General features: G+C 42.1%; 1 protein-coding gene across 9 annotated transcripts in view; it reads right to left on the bottom strand.

Moving 5' to 3' along the window:
• Ldb2 (LIM domain binding 2) overlaps positions 1–6736 on the bottom strand; it is a 368457-nt gene extending 361721 nt beyond the window's left edge. For all 9 annotated transcript variants that reach the window (XM_005402501.2, XM_005402503.2, XM_005402502.2 and 6 more), the window contains exon 1: positions 6322–6736. In XM_005402501.2, coding sequence (XP_005402558.1) covers positions 6322–6453 — 132 coding nt within the window. In that variant the 5' untranslated portion in view covers positions 6454–6736. The remainder of the gene's footprint in view (positions 1–6321) is intronic.
• Between the last annotated feature and the right edge of the window lie 13504 nt (positions 6737–20240).

Below are 20240 nucleotides of genomic sequence, written 5' to 3'. Positions count from 1 at the left end.
TTGTCTTAGGAAAAATTGAACACATTTACATTAGAAGTGTTTACAGGTAAACCTAGAATCCCCCTAGTGTCCCTTATTTCAAGAGGAGCTACGGCAGAGCAGTTGGGGGCACAGCATCAGATGCAGAACTACTATTTGTTTTACCTGGGACAATTTATTATCCTCTGTGTTTCCGGCTCCTCATTAGTAAAAATGTAGACATTACTGGCACCTGTCTCATGCAGCGCTCACGAGGTTAATGTGAGCTGATGTACACACAGAAACCACTGACTAACCACTGTGACTAACGGCGAACACTCCGTAGATGTTCGTATGGCCCCAACTACCTTCAGAGAGAGGCGGGCCTTTCACTGCGCTTCCATACCCAGAAAGCACTGGGTGCTGATCTATCACCGAGCCTGCTGCATTATGAGAGATGGTGTGTATGTCTTCCTTCATTACCAAATTGTAAGTTCCTAGAGGACAGAAAACGTCCTAATCATCTTTATATGTCCAGCTTCTGAAATTGTCCTTGCCTGAAGTACAGGAATTCTTGAAAGAATGACTGAATTGTAAGTATTAATGGTTGTTCAGATGCATGTGGCCAGAATTTAAAAGAACTGATGCTCAAATATCTACCTATCTATATATATATATTATATATTTTATATAATATATATTATACATATATATTATATATATATATATATATAATATATATATGAAAGAAAACATCCTGGTCAGATTATGACAAAGGCATATGGTAGCAACATCAGTGGAAAATGTTCTAAATGCTATATTTTCTGATACTTTAAAGACAGACTATATTTTGATTAATTATACTTTGAGACCCCACAACCAAATCCAAATAACTAAGTTCATGAATCTCTTTCTTGACCATTTATAAAGTTGGATGCTTGTGGTTGTTTTATGTTTTGTTTGCTTGTTCAGAAAAGGGGTGCACTGTTTTCCTCATGAAAAATGAGTTAATGTGGACAATTGCAATAAAGGGAGATTTATGGCCCTGTTCTCCATACAATTTAAATTAATTTCTTTCTGAAACCCAAACAAAAAGCTAAATGCTTAAAAAATGCACAGCCTTTAAAACCTATATCATAATTTACGCACCAAAAAGGGAGAAATTTAAATGTGCATTGATTCTTCAGCTGATAAGAATCTGTGTTGAATGGAAGTTGAAAGAATCCTTTTTTCTTTTGGGCCTCCTACAAATAGTTAGTTTGCAGCAATTTTTAATTAAAAACAGTTCCCATAGTAAGAAAATGGGGAGAAAAAAAAAAAGACTTCAGGAAAATAAAATCAGCAGAAGAGTTCTGCAATCTGTTTTCTGAGACCATGGGGAGAGCCTAAAAAATAAGGAGTTTGGAAGTTCTCAGTTTTAAAACTGCACTTTGGGTTTCATTTTAACATTTTCAAAATAGCTTTCCTTACCGCCACCAGCGCCCCTCCCCCATCCCGCCCAACCCCCCTTCGAAAAAGTTGGAAAGTTCTCTTTAACACTGAAAATCCTACATATACCTTAGAGTACCAGCAACATTTTTTTTCCCGAAATTTCTAAGAGGGGGAAACAAACTCCCCAGTTATCTCAAAGCATTTTCCTTTCTCTCCACTTGTCCAAAATACTTAATCTCATTTTAACTAGATTCCGTCCGAACATCAATGATACTAAGCTATTCCATGAATAAACATGATGTTACAACGTGAAACCCTGCGACCAAGTATATAAAAATGTAGCTGAAAGAAAAGCCTGAGTCTCCCCCACTCCACCCGCCCCCTCCCCGGGGAGTTTTAGAGTTGAGCTGCTGTGGAGGCTGAGAAACAGCAGATTTAAATTTCAAGGTCTTCAAACATTTTTAACATTCATATTAAATTCCATAAAGCTAAACACTGTAATTCTAATAAAATCTTCGGGTGAACCACTTCCGATTGTAATCATACTTCTCTCTTTTCAAATGGGATGTGTAGGATTGCTAAAAGGGAAAAACAAAATATAAGGGAACTCACGCTCTCCTGCTCTTTATGGTATGTGATTAAAATTAGCCCCACGCCAATACGTAAACTTAAAAAAAAATCACTGAAATAGAAACACCGTTTGGTTATTTGAATGGGACACAAGATACAGAAAACTTGTCTACAATAATTATGATTTTTTGTAACTCTACTTGTGAACTTTCTTAAATTCTACAGAAATTCAAAATTAGTGAAATTCCATCGCTTAAAATGATGTTCATAATGATGTTTCTTAGATTCCCCACTTATATTTTCATCTCACAGGGCAGACTTCAGGAAGTAAAAAAATACAGATTGTTTTTGTTTTTATGGAAGCTCTGCACAGAGCAAATTCTGAAGTCTTCAGAACATATTTTTATTTCCTATCTGACTGTACTCTGTGTGCTATGTTAAACTATATAATTGTGCAGCCGTATTCTTCCAAGATACCTTTGGCACAGCAAGACCATTCAGATATATGAATTTTGGAAGACATCGGGTCAATTTATGGTAGCATCACAACGGAAGTCATAACCCTTTTCCTCCTGCCTTAGAATTAGAGTGAAAAGCGATGCGAAGCTGAAAGTTTCTCTGAGACACCCACACGTTTCTTTATCAAAATCCACCGAGATTATGATGTTACAAAGAAATGCTATTTCCCAGAACAACCAGTAGCATTTAAAATATATTTCTGCTTTTGCTGATTGCTTTGTAATGCATTCTTTTTCCTTTAAAAAGAGGTAAGGCCCTGAAATCTTTTAGACTCCTGCCTTGATTTGCAAAAGTGATTAGGGATCTAAATAACCTCATGATAAAAATCAAAGTGGAGGATGTGGGGTGAGCACTTCAAGGGGCCTAGGGGCTGGGGAACAGAGGTGCCAGGGGAAGCCAGGCTCCAAAGCATCAGAACTGGGTTTCTGAGGGGAGGTGCTGATTTTAATGGCAGGATTCTCAATCTCCCTCCCTCTCTCTCTCTCTCTCTCTCTCTCTCTCTCTCTCTCTCTCTCTCTCTCTCTGTCTGTCTCTCTCTCACTTCCTGGGTTAGCTAGCCATCAAGTTTTAATTGAGTGTCTACTTTGTCCAGGAAGTACTTTTGCTAAGCTCTAGCTCTAAGCAAGACTGACAGAGCCCAGGCTACAAGTTTCCCCCACTATTATTCTATCATGTCAGTATCATTTGTGAGTTTGAACTACTAGCATAAGTAAAGAAATAATGTCTGCACCCTTTATTTCATAATTCTTTCTCATACCAATCTGCACTTTCATATTAAAAGAACATGGTAACAAATTTGAAGATAAGGTCATCAAAAGCCACAGTCACCAGTTAGCAAGTGACAGGAAAGAGTTAGAAACAAGATTAACTCCCAAACAAACGTCTTTAAACTAACACTGTCCAGTGTCTGAAAAACCTCAACTTAATTGGTAGAAATGACCAGGATAAAAGGCTCTGGGGGTCGCCCATTGGAGGAAGGTGACTCTTTCCATCAAAAAGGATGTTTCTAGGAAATTTCTACAAACTTGTCTATAACTTCCTCATCTCAAACTGCTTTGGTAGTTTCTTTCTAGCCAAATACATGTTCCAAAACAAATGAGTTGAGAAAACTACCAGCGTATGTGTGTGTTTGTTTGTGTGTGTGTGTGTGTGCGTGCATATATATGTGTATGTGTATGTGTTATTAGGAGTTAATAAAACGATATTGTGTAATGTAAGAGTGTGAACCAGGGAAGAGAGAGAGAGAGAGAAAAGAAAGAACACCCAAAGCATACTGTGCACTGGTTAAAGTCTCAAAGTAATCACTCAACAGCCTACTTGATTTTTTTGTATGAACAAACTGGTAATTCTTTCTGGATGTCATTGTATTTCACTGTAACCAATCCCTTTCCAGGGGCCAGGACAACTTTATCCTAAATAAGCACTTTTGGTGAAACTATAGTGTAACTTTTTCAAGAAAAGTTTTTTTTCCTAAGTACACACCATGATCAAAATGTAATATTTAATGTCAATACTTTAATATCTTAGGAGCAAGCACATGATTCCCTCATTTTTCATATGAAATGAAAACAAATTTTTGGTGTTGGATTCCTTGTCATGTGTGTATTGCTCAGCAATGAAAGTGAGAGGTGGGAGGTATCATCACAATTATCTAGATAATTATTTTTTAAAAGACCTGATATGACAGTCCATGTACTGGAGTACATGTATGGTACACACTAAAAGATAATACATAGTGCTTTATTATCATAGAAAGGTTAAAAATCTCTTAAGATTTCTCATTGAAGCTTTCTTGTCCTGGTTCTTGAACTATGAAGCAGTTTTTTTTTTCCCTACTCAAAGTAAAATCCCTCAATGTCACACCCCATCTTGTAAAGGTTAGAAGTTCCCAAGTTTAGCTCTTACAAAAAATAATATGCCAGTTTTGAAAAATGCGTTGCTGATATGGAACTTTTCAAATGTCTTATCTCAAAACACAAAACAAACTTGCAGCGAGCTGATTTCACCCTGCAGGTTTGTATCAGAGTCAGGGCAGGGACGTCTGCAGAGGAGTCCCCCAGCTTAGAGGCGTCAGGTGCTAAGGACCTACCAGCACAGGGGCACCCAGGCAGGTCAGCTGCCTGCCTTCCTTGCGGCAGGATGGTGCAAGTCCCACTGCAAGGCCTCAGAAACTTTTTAAAATGCAAGTTCGACACAGGATCTTTTTAAATCCTGTCACTATGCAAGAACTGAACCACAGTGGCCTCTAGTCTCTTTTTAAAAACTAATACTTTTAAAAACTTCTTTTTCAAGCCTGTATTGCAGTTAGTGGGTCCCTGAACTTTAAGACATTTCCTATCCTCCTAATTCTGGAAGCAGGCTATGTCAACCAATCACTTATGCAGGAATTTAAGATTCCAGCACAGTTGCAAAGATACAAATGAAAGATACACATTGTAATAGACACACACACACACACACTTCCACACCAGCACGCAAACAACACACAAATATCATTGGTACCAACAACTCACTTAACTAAGTGAAGAAGAGTTTACACTTCCCTATAATCTCCCAGAGAAAGAGTAGCCGCAGTTGCGTTTAACATCTATGGTGTATTAACATATAAAGAAAGTAGCAGTGATGAAGACAACACGGCTTTCAGAAACACACAAGTCCTTGTCCAGTAAATCACAAAGCAAGTCACATCTTGTTAGCCATATTAAATACATTCAATGTCATGAATTCTCTATGGCTCCATTGACAATTCAAGCAAGTGTGTTTTATGTTCTAATACAAACTTAATCGAATCCTTCTCCAGAGTTAAAAGTCAATCTTCTATCTATAATTCCACCAAACTGATTCCCAAAAAGCTCTTTGGTAGAAACCCGCAGGGTAGTTGTGCTCTGCAGAGAAGACTCAATCCCCAGGGATTCTGACTTCCTAAAGTGACTTTGGGGCACCTCTAACAAACTCCAGTTCAGAAAACAACACAAAACCCCAACTTACAGGCAAATGGACAACCTGAAAGAGCCTAGCCAGCCAGCCAGCACACAGAGGAAATCTCTACTGACATTAAATATTTAAATTGCAAGAGGCAGTCTGGAGTTTTGCATTTACAAAGTTCTAAAAGTCTTGGTCTCTCTGCTCCCAGAGTTGCAGTCTGAGCTCGCTCTCTCTCTCTCTCTCTCTCTCTCTCTCTCTCTCTCTCTCTCCTTCCCCTGAGGCACAAGATCACAAATGTGCAAAAGCTCAAGGCAGCTGGAATGCTGAGCCAGCTCCTGTCCCGAGGTAGAGCCCTTCAGAGGCGCAGCCAACAGGGAAAGGAGAAAGTATAGAATTCTCTTGCCCCAAGCAACTGGTTTCTGGATTTAACAAGGAAATACACAAACATGTGTTCCTCCAGGGCTAGTTCTGACAAGTATGCGGGGCTACTCTTTTGCCTCCTTTACCTCAATTTTGATGACTTTGAAAAGCAAATGCAGGTCAAAGCAGGCTCATCTATACCCATCCAAATGCAAACAACCGCAAAATCCTTTGCAATTGCATCTCAGGAAACAGGACCACCTCAGAGCCTGCAAACAGCAGAGTTCCTGGGCGAGCAGCATTTCTGAAGCCCCGCAATGGGAATCAAGTGCTGGGCTGTCTATTTCAAGATTCCAGCAGAAACTGTGCCCTGCTCCAAGAGTTGCTGTCCCCGCAAACCGGGCGTTCAAACTAGTGGATTCATCCTGGCGCTCGTTCTCTTGTACGTGGTAGTAGCGAGTGGGACACTTCCCACAGAATTCAGCCAGAAACCCCAGGCAAAGCCCATGCACAGTTAAAAAAAATACAGAAACACACAGCCAAGGTTGAAGTACTTACCTCTGTGCGAGACTGCAGTCTCTTGTTCATCTCATAGATTCGGTACTCTGGCTGTACCATGTAGGGTGTATGTCTCCTATAAAATGGGCCGAAAGGAGAAGAATAGAAGGGGTCATGTGGTGTGCTGGACATCTTGCCTGCTTGTCGAAAATCAAGCTAAATAGAGTAGCAGTAACGTCCATGCAGAGCACATGGGCTGTGTTCTTCACAGTACAAAGTAGACGCACGCACACACGCTCACACACATACACACACACTCTCACACACGGAGGCAGCAGGCAGGCAGGCTGAGCACACAGGCTGGGAAGTGCTGTGGGAGCCCTCTAAAGCAGAGAAGCGGGAGGAGGGAGGAGGGAGGGAGGGAGCGAAGGAGGGAGGGAGCACGGGAGAGGAGGGAGAGGGAGAGCGCTGGAGCTCAGAGAGGGAGGGAAGGGAGGTTGGTAGGGAGAAAAAGAGGGAGCGAGAGGAGAGAGAGAGAGAGAGAGAGAGGGAGGGAGAGAGAGGGAGAGAGGCTGGATTGCTGGAGGCACCACCGCTTGTTTTTAAAGAAGCAGTTTGTGGAGAGGTCATTTCCTGTCCACACTGTAGACTAGTTCAAAAATATAATTCTCTTCAGAGTCTGACAAGAGGTCTAAGGGTCTGAGGTTGGGTTTTTTTTTTTTTTTCCTCCAGCCAGGACCCTTCCCAAGCTGACTGCCTAGGCTTGTTAGCATGGAGGTGGTTTAGCCGCTGGCTGAGCCACTCACCCCTGACAACCCCTCTGTGGTAGTATATCAGAAATGTGACCGTGACCCATAGGGAGCCAGGGCACTGGGGTCCCCTGGATATGAGCTGGTGGTACACTCACAGACTAAGGTCTCTGCGCTCCCACCTCCCCTGAGTCTCCCTCCACTTGCTGTGCTCCTAAGAGCTTGTGCTCTCTTTGATCCCACCCCCAGCCTTCCAAATTACCCTCTGCCCAGGCCCCTCCTTCCCCAAGCCTTCCTGCAAGTCTTTTTAAGACTGTTTAAGAGGGCCTGGATGCCTGTTACCTGAGTACTTTCAGGTAAAAACAATCATTCTGAATGTGGAATATCTAAAATACCTCCATGAGGCAATGGTCTTTTTTTCCCTAGGAAGCCAAAAAAGAAAGAAAGAAAGAAAGAAAATCCAAAAGCAGACCTCCCCTAAGATGGGAAAAACAAGGAAAGAGAAAACTCCCACAAAAATGACCATGGAAAAAAATTCAATTGAGTAGGAAATTGCAGGTAATTGAATAGATCATCTCCAAATAACATGCGCAATTCTGATGGAGACAAGGTCTTTATTTTCCAAGATGAGCCAAGTCTATAAATCTTTTCCTAACTGTGGTATATGATAACTGGAAGAAAAATCCAAACAGCCAATAGAAGGCGGAAAAAATCTCCATGTGAAATTAAGGGATCTATATGAAAATCAAATTCTGCTGGAACCAATGATACCAAACATATGACACTTAGACAAAGCCAAGTCACAGAAAATTCAAATGCGCTTAGCTGACACCTAGCTAGGTCAGTGGTATTAAGGAAAGAAAGCCAAGGACCACCAAAAAGCATGATGAATGCAAGACCTGAATGCAAATGCATGCAAATGAGACATTTCTTCTTTTTTAATAAGCAGATTAATTAACTTTCTGCCCCAATCATGGCTTGGGGTGTCGCCAAGTCACTAGCCAACAGGGGATACAGTACTATTGCTAATTTTGCAATTTACACTCTGAAGAATACTCAGGAACAAAAATACTCCCAAACTGCTGTCTTGATCAGTCTTTTTTCCATAATTGCAAGAAATGTTTGCGGAGTCCAGCCTAAACTTCCAGCAGTGCAGCTCATTTCGCTTGCCAGGATGAGATTAGGGGAGGTATTACACTAAGGCTGCTAGGAACTTGTGCCTGTAGACCCCAAAGCAGGCCAGCATGCTGGGTTTCAGGTTTCATTACAAATCCAAAAGCTGGACCAAATTGGATGCAAGGTTTGTCAAAACACACAACCTTCTAAAGATGAGATTTCAAACAAGTTTGGCATGATTTATGCTTTGGTATGGCAGCCACTGCAAAACCTAACGGTTCCTTGAGTTTAAATTCCCAAAGAAAGACGTTCCAAGAGTTTAGTGCCTGCCTGCGTTTGTGTTTATGTGGCCTTTTTGGTATAAGAAAGTAACTCCTGGGAAGGCGTGTGGGGCCCAATAGGTATTAAATGCCAAAGGCTCAAATGCCCTTTGGGAGAGGGACTCCTGTCCGATTCAGCTAAGTTTTGCTTTCGGTCGTGCTTACAGACCATTCCAGGGCATCCCTGGAAGTACTTCTTGCTATGAATACCTATCGTCTCCAAAATCCGAGCTATAGTACCTCGTCCACGTCCACGACTTCCCGGCCTATTACTTCAGAAGTGTCAAAGTTGGCTTTCTCCTCACAGATTCATAGGTGTCTTCTGACCCACCAGCATCCTTCCTTACTTGAAGTAGAATATTTACTGTAGAAAAATTAAATCGATCATGTTCCATGCTTTGCCCTTTGGTGTCTCCTCTTAGCAGAAGTAAAGTGTCCAAGTTCCTCATGTTCATGGTACATAGGCCGGAGAAGACCTCTGACTCTCTGTCCCTCCTCTCACACACATTCACACACTCACACACATGTTTATTTGTTTGTTCACTCATTCACTTATTTATTTGCCATACTTATTCCTTCTGTGGTTACAATCTTTTTTTCATGCAGGACAACATTTGTACTTTTGTCCAGTGTTTACCTGCAAAGTCCTAGTCATCCTTCTATCCAATCAAATTGTCTCTTCCCAGCATGAACCTTTGTTAGTTCATCAATTTAATTTTTAACTAAGGTTTCCTTCACAATGGATGAAGATTCTGGCTATAGCGATGATCAGAGAACTTTTCAACCCTGATCTCGCCACTTACCTACCCCACAGACCGTACCAAACCCCTGTGCTTCCTCTGTTAAAGGAGGACACTAAAAACGGGGTCATAGGATTGCAGCAAATGGTGAGAGACCACATCTGCATGCATTAGAACCCAATCTTCTAAATGTTCAAATATTGTTATGATTATTTAGTTTCTGTTAAGTGCTTCAATGCTAAAAAGCACTGGGATATGCAGATAAGCTACTTGCCTTCCTGCCCCTACCATCTGTTGAGGTAAGGGAGAGATTTTATAGAAGAGCAAATCAACTTTGATGAACAACAGTTCAAATTATACTGCAAGCTATAATGGAAATAAAAGGAAAAGATAGAAAGTCTTTTCCCCTTTGGATCAACAGTGTCCTTTCTATATTATCTTATTTGAGAACTTCTACTACATCAAAGTAACAATCACTGTTACTCTGTCATTTGTTAAGTACTCAGAACGTGCCCAACCCCGTGCCGAGTGTTTGGCACAAATATTCTGCTAATCTCACAATTCATCCATGGATCTAATTTGATAACTTTTCCAACTTTACAGATATGGAAACTAAGGTTTTAAGAGGCTAAGCAAGTTTTCCAAGGTCGTGCAGCGAATGAGGTCCTCAATTTAAAAAGGAGGCTGGCTTTTAGGAACCTTCAAATCTGGGTGAGAACTTGCAGAACCTAATCTTGCCTGACTTCCACGTCTCCTCATTGTACTACTTGGATCATAGGTCTGTCCTTGCACCAACAGGATCTGTTCTCTTGTACTCTAGGGCCAGCAGGTTGCTTAGGTAACTTGGACCTAGTTAAATGCCAAGAGAAGCCACAAATAAAGAGGCTCCTTGGATTTTATTATCCACATGCCCTTTGTCCCCCTGGCCCACTCTGACCCCTCTCCTGAGCATTATTGCTTTTCTTACTGCCCCAAATCTGCCAACTCCTGAAGCCCCACTGGTAGGTGCTCAGGGCCTCATACCGTCTGGCTCCCTGGTTGCTTTCGTCACCTGCCTTCCTGCCCTGCTTCTTGAGGGAGCAGCTACGACTTGTCACCTTCTGGCCCAGGGCTGAGCCTGAGAAGTGAAGGAAACAAAGTACTCATTTTTATTTTGTTTTGTGGTACTGGGGATTCATCGTAGTACTTTCCTACTGACCTATATCCTCCGCCCTTTTTTTATTTTTTATTTTGAGACAGGGTCCGACTAAATTGCTAAGTTGCACAGGCTGGGTTCCAACTTGCCATCTTCCTGCCTCAGCCTCCCAGAATGCTTATTTTAAGATTCCAAAACCAAATAAACAATGTTTGTATACCACAAAGCATGAACAAGCATATTCCACCCCTAGTTCTATTCCCTCCAAAGAGGGAGCCAGTCTCATTTAAATATTCTTTTGCATGTTGCATACTGAATAAGTTCCAAAGTCCTCGCGCAGACTTTGAGGGTGTCCTAGAAGGCAGATTTCTTTTATTCCAGGACCTTATCTACCTATGTTTATTTTTCCTTTGAAGAAATACTTTTCTACAGTTTAAAAAGTAAAATATTTCACCATCGATTCTGACTTTCATCTTTTGAAACCACAAGGCCTGCAGCCGTTGGCCTCATCCCTGGCTACCTGGGGTCCTGCAGCTCAGCCTGATCATAGTGCCCATCACATTGTCACCACAGATTATACCATGCAGTGGCCACCACCAGCCAAGACCCTAACTCCCACTCACTTCGCAGGTCTCTCTAAGAATGTGAGTCCTTCTCCTTCTATCCAGTTGCACCTCTCCAATTCCTTCTGGGCTCTCTTTGCTTCCAAAAGCTCATTTTCTTGCTGCCATTCGAGTTCCCCTCTCTGCCTTTCCCTTCCTATTCTACATTTTCCTTCCACTGTTTCATTCAACAAACACTTTAGTGATAGGTATATGCAAGCTGCAGCTGAGCCGTGCTAGGGGGAGAAAGATAAATAAGACACCTAAGGCGTAGGCTCTGCTGTCCAAGGACTTACAGATGCAAAAATACGCTTCCTTGACTACACACCATAAACTGAGTGAACATATGAAGGAAGCACCATGACAGGGGCTAGGAATACAAAACAAAACCAAAGAAACTGCAGAAATTTTTCCCACTTCAGGGTCTTTTCAGCCTCTCTTCTGTCTGGTCTCCACCAGGTCCTGCGCCACTCTGTCACATCTTCCCTGGGACACAGCAAACTCCTCCGGACTCTAGAACCCTCTATCTGATTAACTCCTCTGCAGCCTGGATTGCTGCCATCCCAAGATGTGACCTCCCTGGAGAGGCCGTGCACAACCACGTTATCTGAGTAGCCTGTCCTTGATCCATTACCTTCCACCATGGGAATTTCTCTTTGGTCGCTACTCTGATTGCTCTTTGCAGTCATGTCTGTGTTTACCACTGATGTGTGTATTGCTTGTGTCCACTATGGGGCTGTAAATTCCACAAGTGCCACCCCCGTGCTGGCTTTACACACCAAAGTACACTCCGAGGCTGGGTGCATGTGGGAACTCCAGACAGCCTTATAAAATAAATGGGTGAAAACGTGGCAGAATGAATCTCAGGAGGAGGACTAGAAAACTACATCCCCTAATTCCAGACCAGGCTACCCATGTAACAGAGATGTGTAGATCCTACTATTTATTTATTTATTCCTGCAGAATGCATATCTTCAGTACTTATTACAAATCTGGAATTATATTAGTGTATTAATTACTTTCCTGCCACTGAGACAAAATGCCCAGCACCCACAATTTAATGGAGAGGTTTATTTCTGTTCACAGTAAGCTCCGAGGCAGAAACAGCATGGCAGAAAGGTCTTGTGGAGGAAAGTGGCTCACCTCAAGACAGTCACGAAGCAGAGAAGAAAGGGAAGAGAAAGGCACAGGAATATACCCTCCACCCTCCATCCCCTCATGATCCATCCCTCCAATCAGTCCCCACTTACTAACATGACAGGATTAATCCACTGACAAGTATAACATGGTCTTGATCCAAGTCCTGTCCTCAAACCCCAACTCTGATTATGAGACTCCTGGAGGACATTCTAGATCTAAACCATAGCAATTAGTTACTGGACCAACAGAAGTAGGCAAATTTGGTACTTGAGAGATTCCCTTTGCAGCAGCCACTTCCCTAGAAGTCCCTCTGTCATTGAAAATTGTTCGGTATCCAAAAAGCCCCCGGAAGGGCTAGGGATTTAGCTCAGCGGCAAAGTGCCTGCCTGGCAAGCGCAAGGTTGTGAGTTCGGTTCCCGGTACCGGAGAAAAACCAAAAAAAAAAAAAAAGCCCCCGGAGCTGTCAAGGAGACTTCCATAGTCTACTTCTGACCTCTGGGAGACCGCATGTCTTTGCTCCAGCTCTGTCCCTTCTTCATGGTATGAACTGGCTAAAGCCACATCATTACAGTTAGCTTCAGCTTCTTGCGTGTAATAGTACTTATTTCATATGGGAAATCAGAGGAATATTTTCTGCTCAATAGTAACAGAGAGCTGTTATGAATGTCAGGTGTTATTCAAAGCACTTTATAATTATTAATTCAGTTGTTCACTCCTATATCTTGTAATATGAGCAAGTACTTTGAAGATAGCAATATGCAACTGGTACCAAACATTGTTACTCTCCTACAGTCTTGTTTTGAAATTTTATACCATTGTTTTTATTATTTTTTTCTTTAAAATAAAAAATAAAAAACTTTGAAACTTAAAAAATTATTAACTTAATTTTTTTTTGTAGTCCCATAAGAAAAACCAAAACCATTACTGTTTTCCTTTTCTAGAGGAAGACATAGACAGAGGGCTGAAGAACCTGCCCGAGGACACACAGGTAATAGGTGGTGGAAGGGGAGCTGAACTGTTTAATCTGATTCCTCAGTGTTGATGCTCTCAGCCAGACAAGGTGTGGTCCACTGCCTCTTTCTGTTTCCGCACTTCTGGAGCTGCTCAAGAGCAGATCTTTTCTAGTATATGTCTCCATAGACAGGAAACGCATTTCTATGAAGACAGAAAATGCAAAAGAAAGACTAAAGACATGGTAACATTCAGGACTGTTGCTGCAAAGTTAAAGAAAACTTCCTCCAAATGCCTCAAACAAACAAAACAATGAAATGAACTTATTGGCTTATGTAACTGGAAAAGCCAGAAGCACCTGGATTCAGGTAGAGTGGGATCCAGGTGCTCACATTATGTCTTGGACACACTTTATAACTGGACACACTTTCTAAAGGCTGCCCTGCAGGCCTTTCTCATTTGCTGGCAGACTGTGGCCATGTGGTAACTATGGGCAGGGCTGGGATCACAATCTTCAGTTTAGCCCAGCAGAAAAAGGTTTCCTTGCAGAAGTTCCAACAAAAATCTCAGCTTAGGTTCTTGCTGCCTGGCACAAACATAAATGCCTACACCTGAGCCAATCTCTGTGGCCAAAAGAATGACCAGTCCTGGGTCACATCCCATATTTCCATTTTAGACCAGAGTTGGCCCTTGTAAGTCCAGGGATGAAATGAAATGGCAGGGTTCTATTATCAGAGGGTGGATTGGGAGTATTGAATTGGGGGCCCTCCCCAAAATATGCTTAAGTCCTTACACCAGGTGCCTCTGCATGTGAGCTTATTTGTACATAGGGTCTTTGTGGATGTAGTCAAGTAAAAAATGAGGTCACACTGGATAAGGTGGGCCCTACATGCCCATAGAAGGAGAGACGCAGAGACAGGGAAGAAGGAAGCAGAAACGGAAGTGATGCTTCTGCCAGCCAAGAAATGCCAAGGGCTGCCAGGAACCACCAGGAGCCAGGAGGAGGAAAGGGAAGGGTCCTCACTAGAGCCTTCTGAGGGCAGGTGGTCCAGCCTGAACTTGGAGCCTGTAGAACACGAGGGAGCAAATCCCTGATGAAACAAGCCACTCACTGTGTCGTACTTTGTTACAGCTGCCTTAGCAAACGAAGAGAGAAGGGAAATGGATCCAGCATGCAGGGCTGCTGATAGAGGCTGACTTTGCTCCGAGAGACAGTGTTTCAAGGGGCACAAGCAGACCCTGCCTGTGTGTAGTCTTTGCCTCTACTAATATGGGTAATAATAATAACAATAAGCACCGTTTACTGATTGCATACTAATTGCCATGCAAATGTAAAGTCTGGTGCTTCACGTGAAATTATATCTTGGGAGCCTCACAACACCCCTGCTGAGCTGGATATGTTTTCCTCTGTGCATGAAGAGCTGTCATGCACAAAACCCAGATCTCCTCATGCTGTAGGTAACATCCGTGAGAGCAGCTTCTCTGTATTTTATTAATCTTGGTACAATGCCTTCTCCCCAAATCAAATCAGTCTTTCTCTTTCTCTCCCTCTCTCCTCTCTCTCTCTCTCTCTCTCTCTCACACACACACACACACCCCATGAAGCACCATGAAAGTGTGCTTACACCGAATGAAGTGGGTGGTGAACATTTCAGTGGCAGTTTGTGTTATCTCTGAGTGTTGCAAATCTTGCTCTAACATACTAAAAATGATCACACATGATATCTCACCACTTTTCTCCTTGACTGTTTTCCTCAACCTTATTGTTAGCCGGTCCCACCCCATCAGTCCGCCTCAGCTCTCCTTCCTGGGTCTCCCCGAACCCCCTTGGAGTTCCACAGGGCCACTTTCAGTTTGGGCGCTGACACCACAGACCTCCAGACACTTGCAAGCTCCTGAAACTTGCCCAGGACAAACCTCCCTGTACAACTTAGGCCCTCTGTGGACAAAGGAACCCTCACCTTCCCTGGCCCCTGCCTGCTCTGAATTGACTTTTGAGTCTCTTTATTATTGGGACTGACATCTGAAGCATGTGTATGCTTTTCTTTCATAAAAGCCCTTCCCTAATCCAAGATTGAACAATTTATTTTGGAAAATAACTGTACATAATGGTACATTTTCCAGAACCAGCCAAGTTTCCACCTGCCATTCGCCATCGCCTTTGAAGAATTTCATAGCTGAGGTAGCGAAGAAACTACTATGTTCCCGCAAGCTGCACTTACTGTCATGATGGTGTGCTGGGGGCTCATCATTTCCCCATTGCTTTTATCAGTCCACGTCTCGCTTGTGTCTGCTTTGTTTCCCAAGTGAATTGCTATTACATAGTTTTCTACACATCGTTTTTAAGATAGGTGGATGATTTCTTGCTGCAAATGGACCTCACTGATCTATTCCCTGCAGTTGGTATTTGCATTGCTTCCACCTCGTCTCAAATGCAGTAATCCTTGAATAAGTAGTCTTATATCTTTTTGTACATGTACATGCATCCACAACAAAAATGCTAAAAGGAAAATCATTTCCAGGTAAAGGGTAATTTTTAAAGCTTTTGTTGTATGTTGCCGAATCACCCTATGCTTGAATTTTGTATATATAGTAGCTTTTAATTTTTAGTTCAGTTTTTAGCTTGGCAAGCATAATACATACTCCTAAAAGAGACTGACACAATACTGTAAGAAATATGTGAAATACACTGGGCGTTCTTCAGTGCAAATGTGCAGAAGGGCCCAGCAACTCCTCTGGGACTATGTGAGGGGACCCCACCCCTTGGCCTAGCACCATCTCCCCAGGAGACATCAGAAGAGTGTCCACTAGACAGACACATAGTACATAGGTGACAAACCCCTGGCTATTTTCTAATTTTCCACAGTTGTAAACAATATGACAACAAATGCGCGGCCCTAGTCATCTGGCACTAGTTGGTCATAAATGTTATTTCTTGAGAAAACTTTCCTTGACTCTCAGGCTAGAACTCAACTTTTTCTTTGATCACTCACTGAAAAGTGATGCTCAACTCTATGTATAGAAACTGACGCCCAGACACTGTCTCATACTTAGCACGTGACAAACTAGATGCAGATGCATTTATTGATATGTAGCAAACATTCTCAAACATGCAGCTTGCTGTGAGATATGTTCTCAGATACAACCTCATTTCAGAATGAATCAGTATCTTACATATACAAGGCCTGTATGCTCAGTTCAACTGAACTTACCTTTGTTGGCCTCACTATACAGTAGGTCCTGGGCAAGTGTTGGGGACTGTGATAGTTAATGTAATTAACCTTGTCTTGCCAGAAGCGCTACAATGGCCTCTCCCAAGGCAATGCTAAGTACTGTCAGGACCCACTCCTCTTTGCTTGGAGAACTACCACTGGGCTAAGGGCGTGATGGGCTTCAGAAGGTGCCCTACAAAGTGTGACCCATGAGAGTTGTCTTACACTCCTGAAGAACAAACTGAATTTTCTAACTTATAGAGACAGAGAAATTTCAAAAAGATATGTAGAATGGATATAAAGACTATGAAATAATCTTGAAAGGAAGATAAACTTGGGTCAGGTCAAATTTATTGATACAGACTCACTAAGTAAGTGTCTGCATTTAGTGCTGCAGCTGGGAGAATTAGAGCGGGACCTGGTTGATTGGATGGTTGGTTGGTTCATTGGTTGGTTGGTTGGTTGGTTGGCCCATTGGTTGAAACATGAACTGAAGGGTGGCCCACAGCGAGTGAGTTAGAAATGCCAGGACTACCTTGATTTAATGTAAAGGAAGAGATCCAAATATTTAGGGAGAGGGAATGTTGGAGTGGATTTGTCTTCTAACACCTACCTGTGCACCTGCGAAGAGGCCAAATATATACTTTTCACTGCAAATGAGAAATAAATAAACAAAAAGAGGTCTAACATTCTTGAAGGATTCTGTGATTTCTTCTCGCTGTAAGGTATATCTTATAGTGGGCATAGCAGTCACTGAATCAGGAGTTATTGATTCCTGGGTGGCAGGGGCTAAGTGGCAGCCCTCAAGCACCAAAGGCCAAGTGGGCATAATTACTGTAATAGACAGCAGTCAAAGTAGCCATAGGAACAGTGTGAATTACTCAGGCTGTTGACGTTGGCATTGGATCATCATGTTTTTAGAAGCCTACTAAATATTTATTTGATGTGTTTAACAGAAAATTTCTAGATTAAGTGAACAAAAGTCTAACCTGAATCATAAAAACAGAATAATGGCTTCTCAATTAGTTCAAAGGGAGGCTGGGTCCCTTGAGAAAGGAACAGCCCCAGTACACTGTCAAAAACACATAACATTAGTCTTTTTCCCAGCCTTCTCCAAAAGGACCAATGTCCTTTACCAGTGCAACACTGTAGTGGAAAAAAGGAAATAATCAGTCTTTTCAGTGATATTGGACCCTGGTTCTGATCCTACATGGATTCCAGGAGACCCAGTCTGTCTATTGTCCACCAACTAGAAAAAGGATTTATGGAAATCAGGCGGTCAATTGTTTTAGCTCAGATTCACCTCATACAAATCTAATGGTCACTGGGTGATTATTTTCCCAGTTCCAGAATATATTAATGAAACAGACAAACTTAGCAACTAGTACATTGGTTTCCTGACTTGTAAGATGAGGACTATTGTGATGGAAAAGCTCAAATGGGGACCAGTAGACATTCCTTTACCTAGGATAATGGTAAATGAAAAGCCATGGCACATTCCTGGAGGATGGCAGAGATCAGTGCTGCCATCAAGGGCTCAAAAATGCAGGAGTACTGACTCTCTCCACATCCTCACTGAATTCGCTTGTCTGGTCTGTACACATGGCAGGTAAATCTTGGAGAATGACAGTGGATTATCATAAACTTAAGCAGGTGGGGACTCCTAAAGAAGCCACTGTAGCAGATGTGGTTTCACTGAGCAAATTAACACATCCCCGGCACTTGGTATGCAACTATTGATCTGGTAAATGTAAAGTTTTTCTAACAACTATTAATAAAAGCTACCAGAAGTGGCTTTCTTTCTGCTGTCAAGGCTAGCAATACACTTTCACTGTCTTGATGTAAGGATAACTGAATGCTCCAGCTCTATGATACAGTTTAGTTTATAGGTCTCATGATTGCCTTTCTCTTCCAGAATATATAATACTGGTTCATTACATTTATTGGACCTCGAGAATAAGAAATAGTAACTACACTAGGCTTAGTGGTAAAGCATTAGTACGTCAGAAGATGTGAAATAAATCTGCTCCTCAAATTATAAAATTGTTCTTTCTACCTCAGTGAAATTTCAGGGGCTTAGGGATATGGAACATGTAGCGCTATCAAAAGAGATACCCAGTGCATAGTGAGCCTCTGAGTTTTGAAGGCAACACATTCTTATTTTGGTATGTTACTCAAACTGTGTAACCTTAGCCCAATGTGAGTCACCCCCCAAATTGCTAATTTTTAAAAAGAAAGGGCTCTGAAACAGGTCCAGTGTGCTATGCAAGAGGTTTTTCCACTTGGCTTCCAGGATTCAGCATATCTAATGATTACTGAAAGTGGCACATAGGGTTGCAGGTTCAAAATTTAGGCTGGCCCCTATGCGCGAATCACAGCAGCACAAGCTGGATTGTGCAGCAAGCTCTGCCATCATCTGTCAATAACTACTGTCCTTTGAGAGACAGGTATTGGCTTTCCGCTGGACATCAGCATAGATTGAGCCCAGGGCCACTAAGTTACCATGCAGCCTGAGTTGCCCATCATGACTGAGGGGCATAGGATGTACCAAGCCATAACTGGAGGCACACACAACTACACTCTATCATCAGCAAAAGTGGTGTGTATATGTTTGGGCCTGGGGAGACCCTGAATTTACAAGTAAGCTACACCGGAAACAATGAGTGGAAATAGAGGGCTTTATGTTAAGTAAAATAAGTGAGGCACAAAACGAGAAATACTACATGCTCCCTCTCTCATATTTGGAAGGTAAAGAAGGAATCTTAAAGTGGAAGAGAGTAGAAAAGTGACTTCTAGAGTCTAGGAAGTATAATCAAGAGAGGGAAATAAAGGAGGTTAGATAACAGACTTCAAAATAGATAGGAGTAATAAGTTCTTACATTCTACAGCACAGTAGGGTGACTATAGTTCACAATAACTATGTATTTATGAAGAACTAGAAGACAGAAGCTCAGTCTCTAAAGAAATGATAAAGAGATAGAAATGCTAATTACTCAGTTTGATCATTATGCACTGTATACATATATTGCAATGCTACAGTGTCCACCATGAGTGTGTATAATTATTATGTATTAACTGAAAAGAATAAAAAGTTAAATGAAGAAGTAGTTCAAGTGTTCATGGTTGTCTGCTCTGCTGCTACACTGCCTCCTCTCTTCCAGCCCACACCTATGGTTTCATACCATCAGTTGATAGAGAAAGAAAATATCCAGGCTTGGCTTGCTGATGGTATTGCATGATGCATAGTTTCACCAAATCTGCCTAGCTGCATCCCTAGAAACCCTCTCTGGTACATCCCTAAAGGACAGTGGTGATGGGGAATTCTTCCAGGGGGCAAAACTTCAAGCACTGCATGTGGTTTTCATGTTTCTTGGAAGGAAAAATGGATAGATATGAAGTTATATGCCAATTCATTGGCTCAGGCCGGTGGTTTTGCTGGAATGGTCAAGAGTTTGAAAGGGACAAGATTGGCTAACCAGTGACAAGGAATCTTGTAGCCAGGCCTCTGTGAGTGCACAAAAAACATACCGGATGTGTGTGTCCCATGTGAATGTCCACCAAAGGGTGACCTCAGCAGAGGATGACATTAATTGTCATGGAGACAGGATGACTCATTCTCTGGATATCAGTCATCCTTCTCCAACCAACTCTGTCTTTGTCCAAAATGGGATCATAAACAAAGTGACAATGGTGGCAGGGATGGAAGTTATGCCTGGGCTCAGCAACATGTCCTTCCACCCCCGAGGTCAGCTCGGCTACAGTCACTGCCCAGTACCCAATCTATCCTCAGGAGAAATCAACAGTGAGTCTTTGGTGTGGCACCATCCCCTAGGGTGATCAGCCAGCTGTGGTGACTAGTTAATTTCTTGGACTATTTCTATCATGAAAGAAGCAGTGTTTTTTGTTTTGTTTTGCTTTGCTTTGTTCTGGAATTTTGGGTTGTTTTCTCTTTGGTGTATATCAGTGGTGGCAAACCTATAGCATGCATGTTATTTTTCTTTTAAGACAAAATAT

This window comes from Chinchilla lanigera, unplaced genomic scaffold (genome assembly GCF_000276665.1).
Source record: "Chinchilla lanigera isolate Chin_1 unplaced genomic scaffold, ChiLan1.0 scaffold00079, whole genome shotgun sequence".
Classification (NCBI taxonomy): Eukaryota; Metazoa; Chordata; class Mammalia; order Rodentia; family Chinchillidae; genus Chinchilla; species Chinchilla lanigera.
The sequence above is the reverse complement of the archived record's forward strand: the minus strand, read 5'-3'. Positions and strand labels throughout refer to the sequence as shown.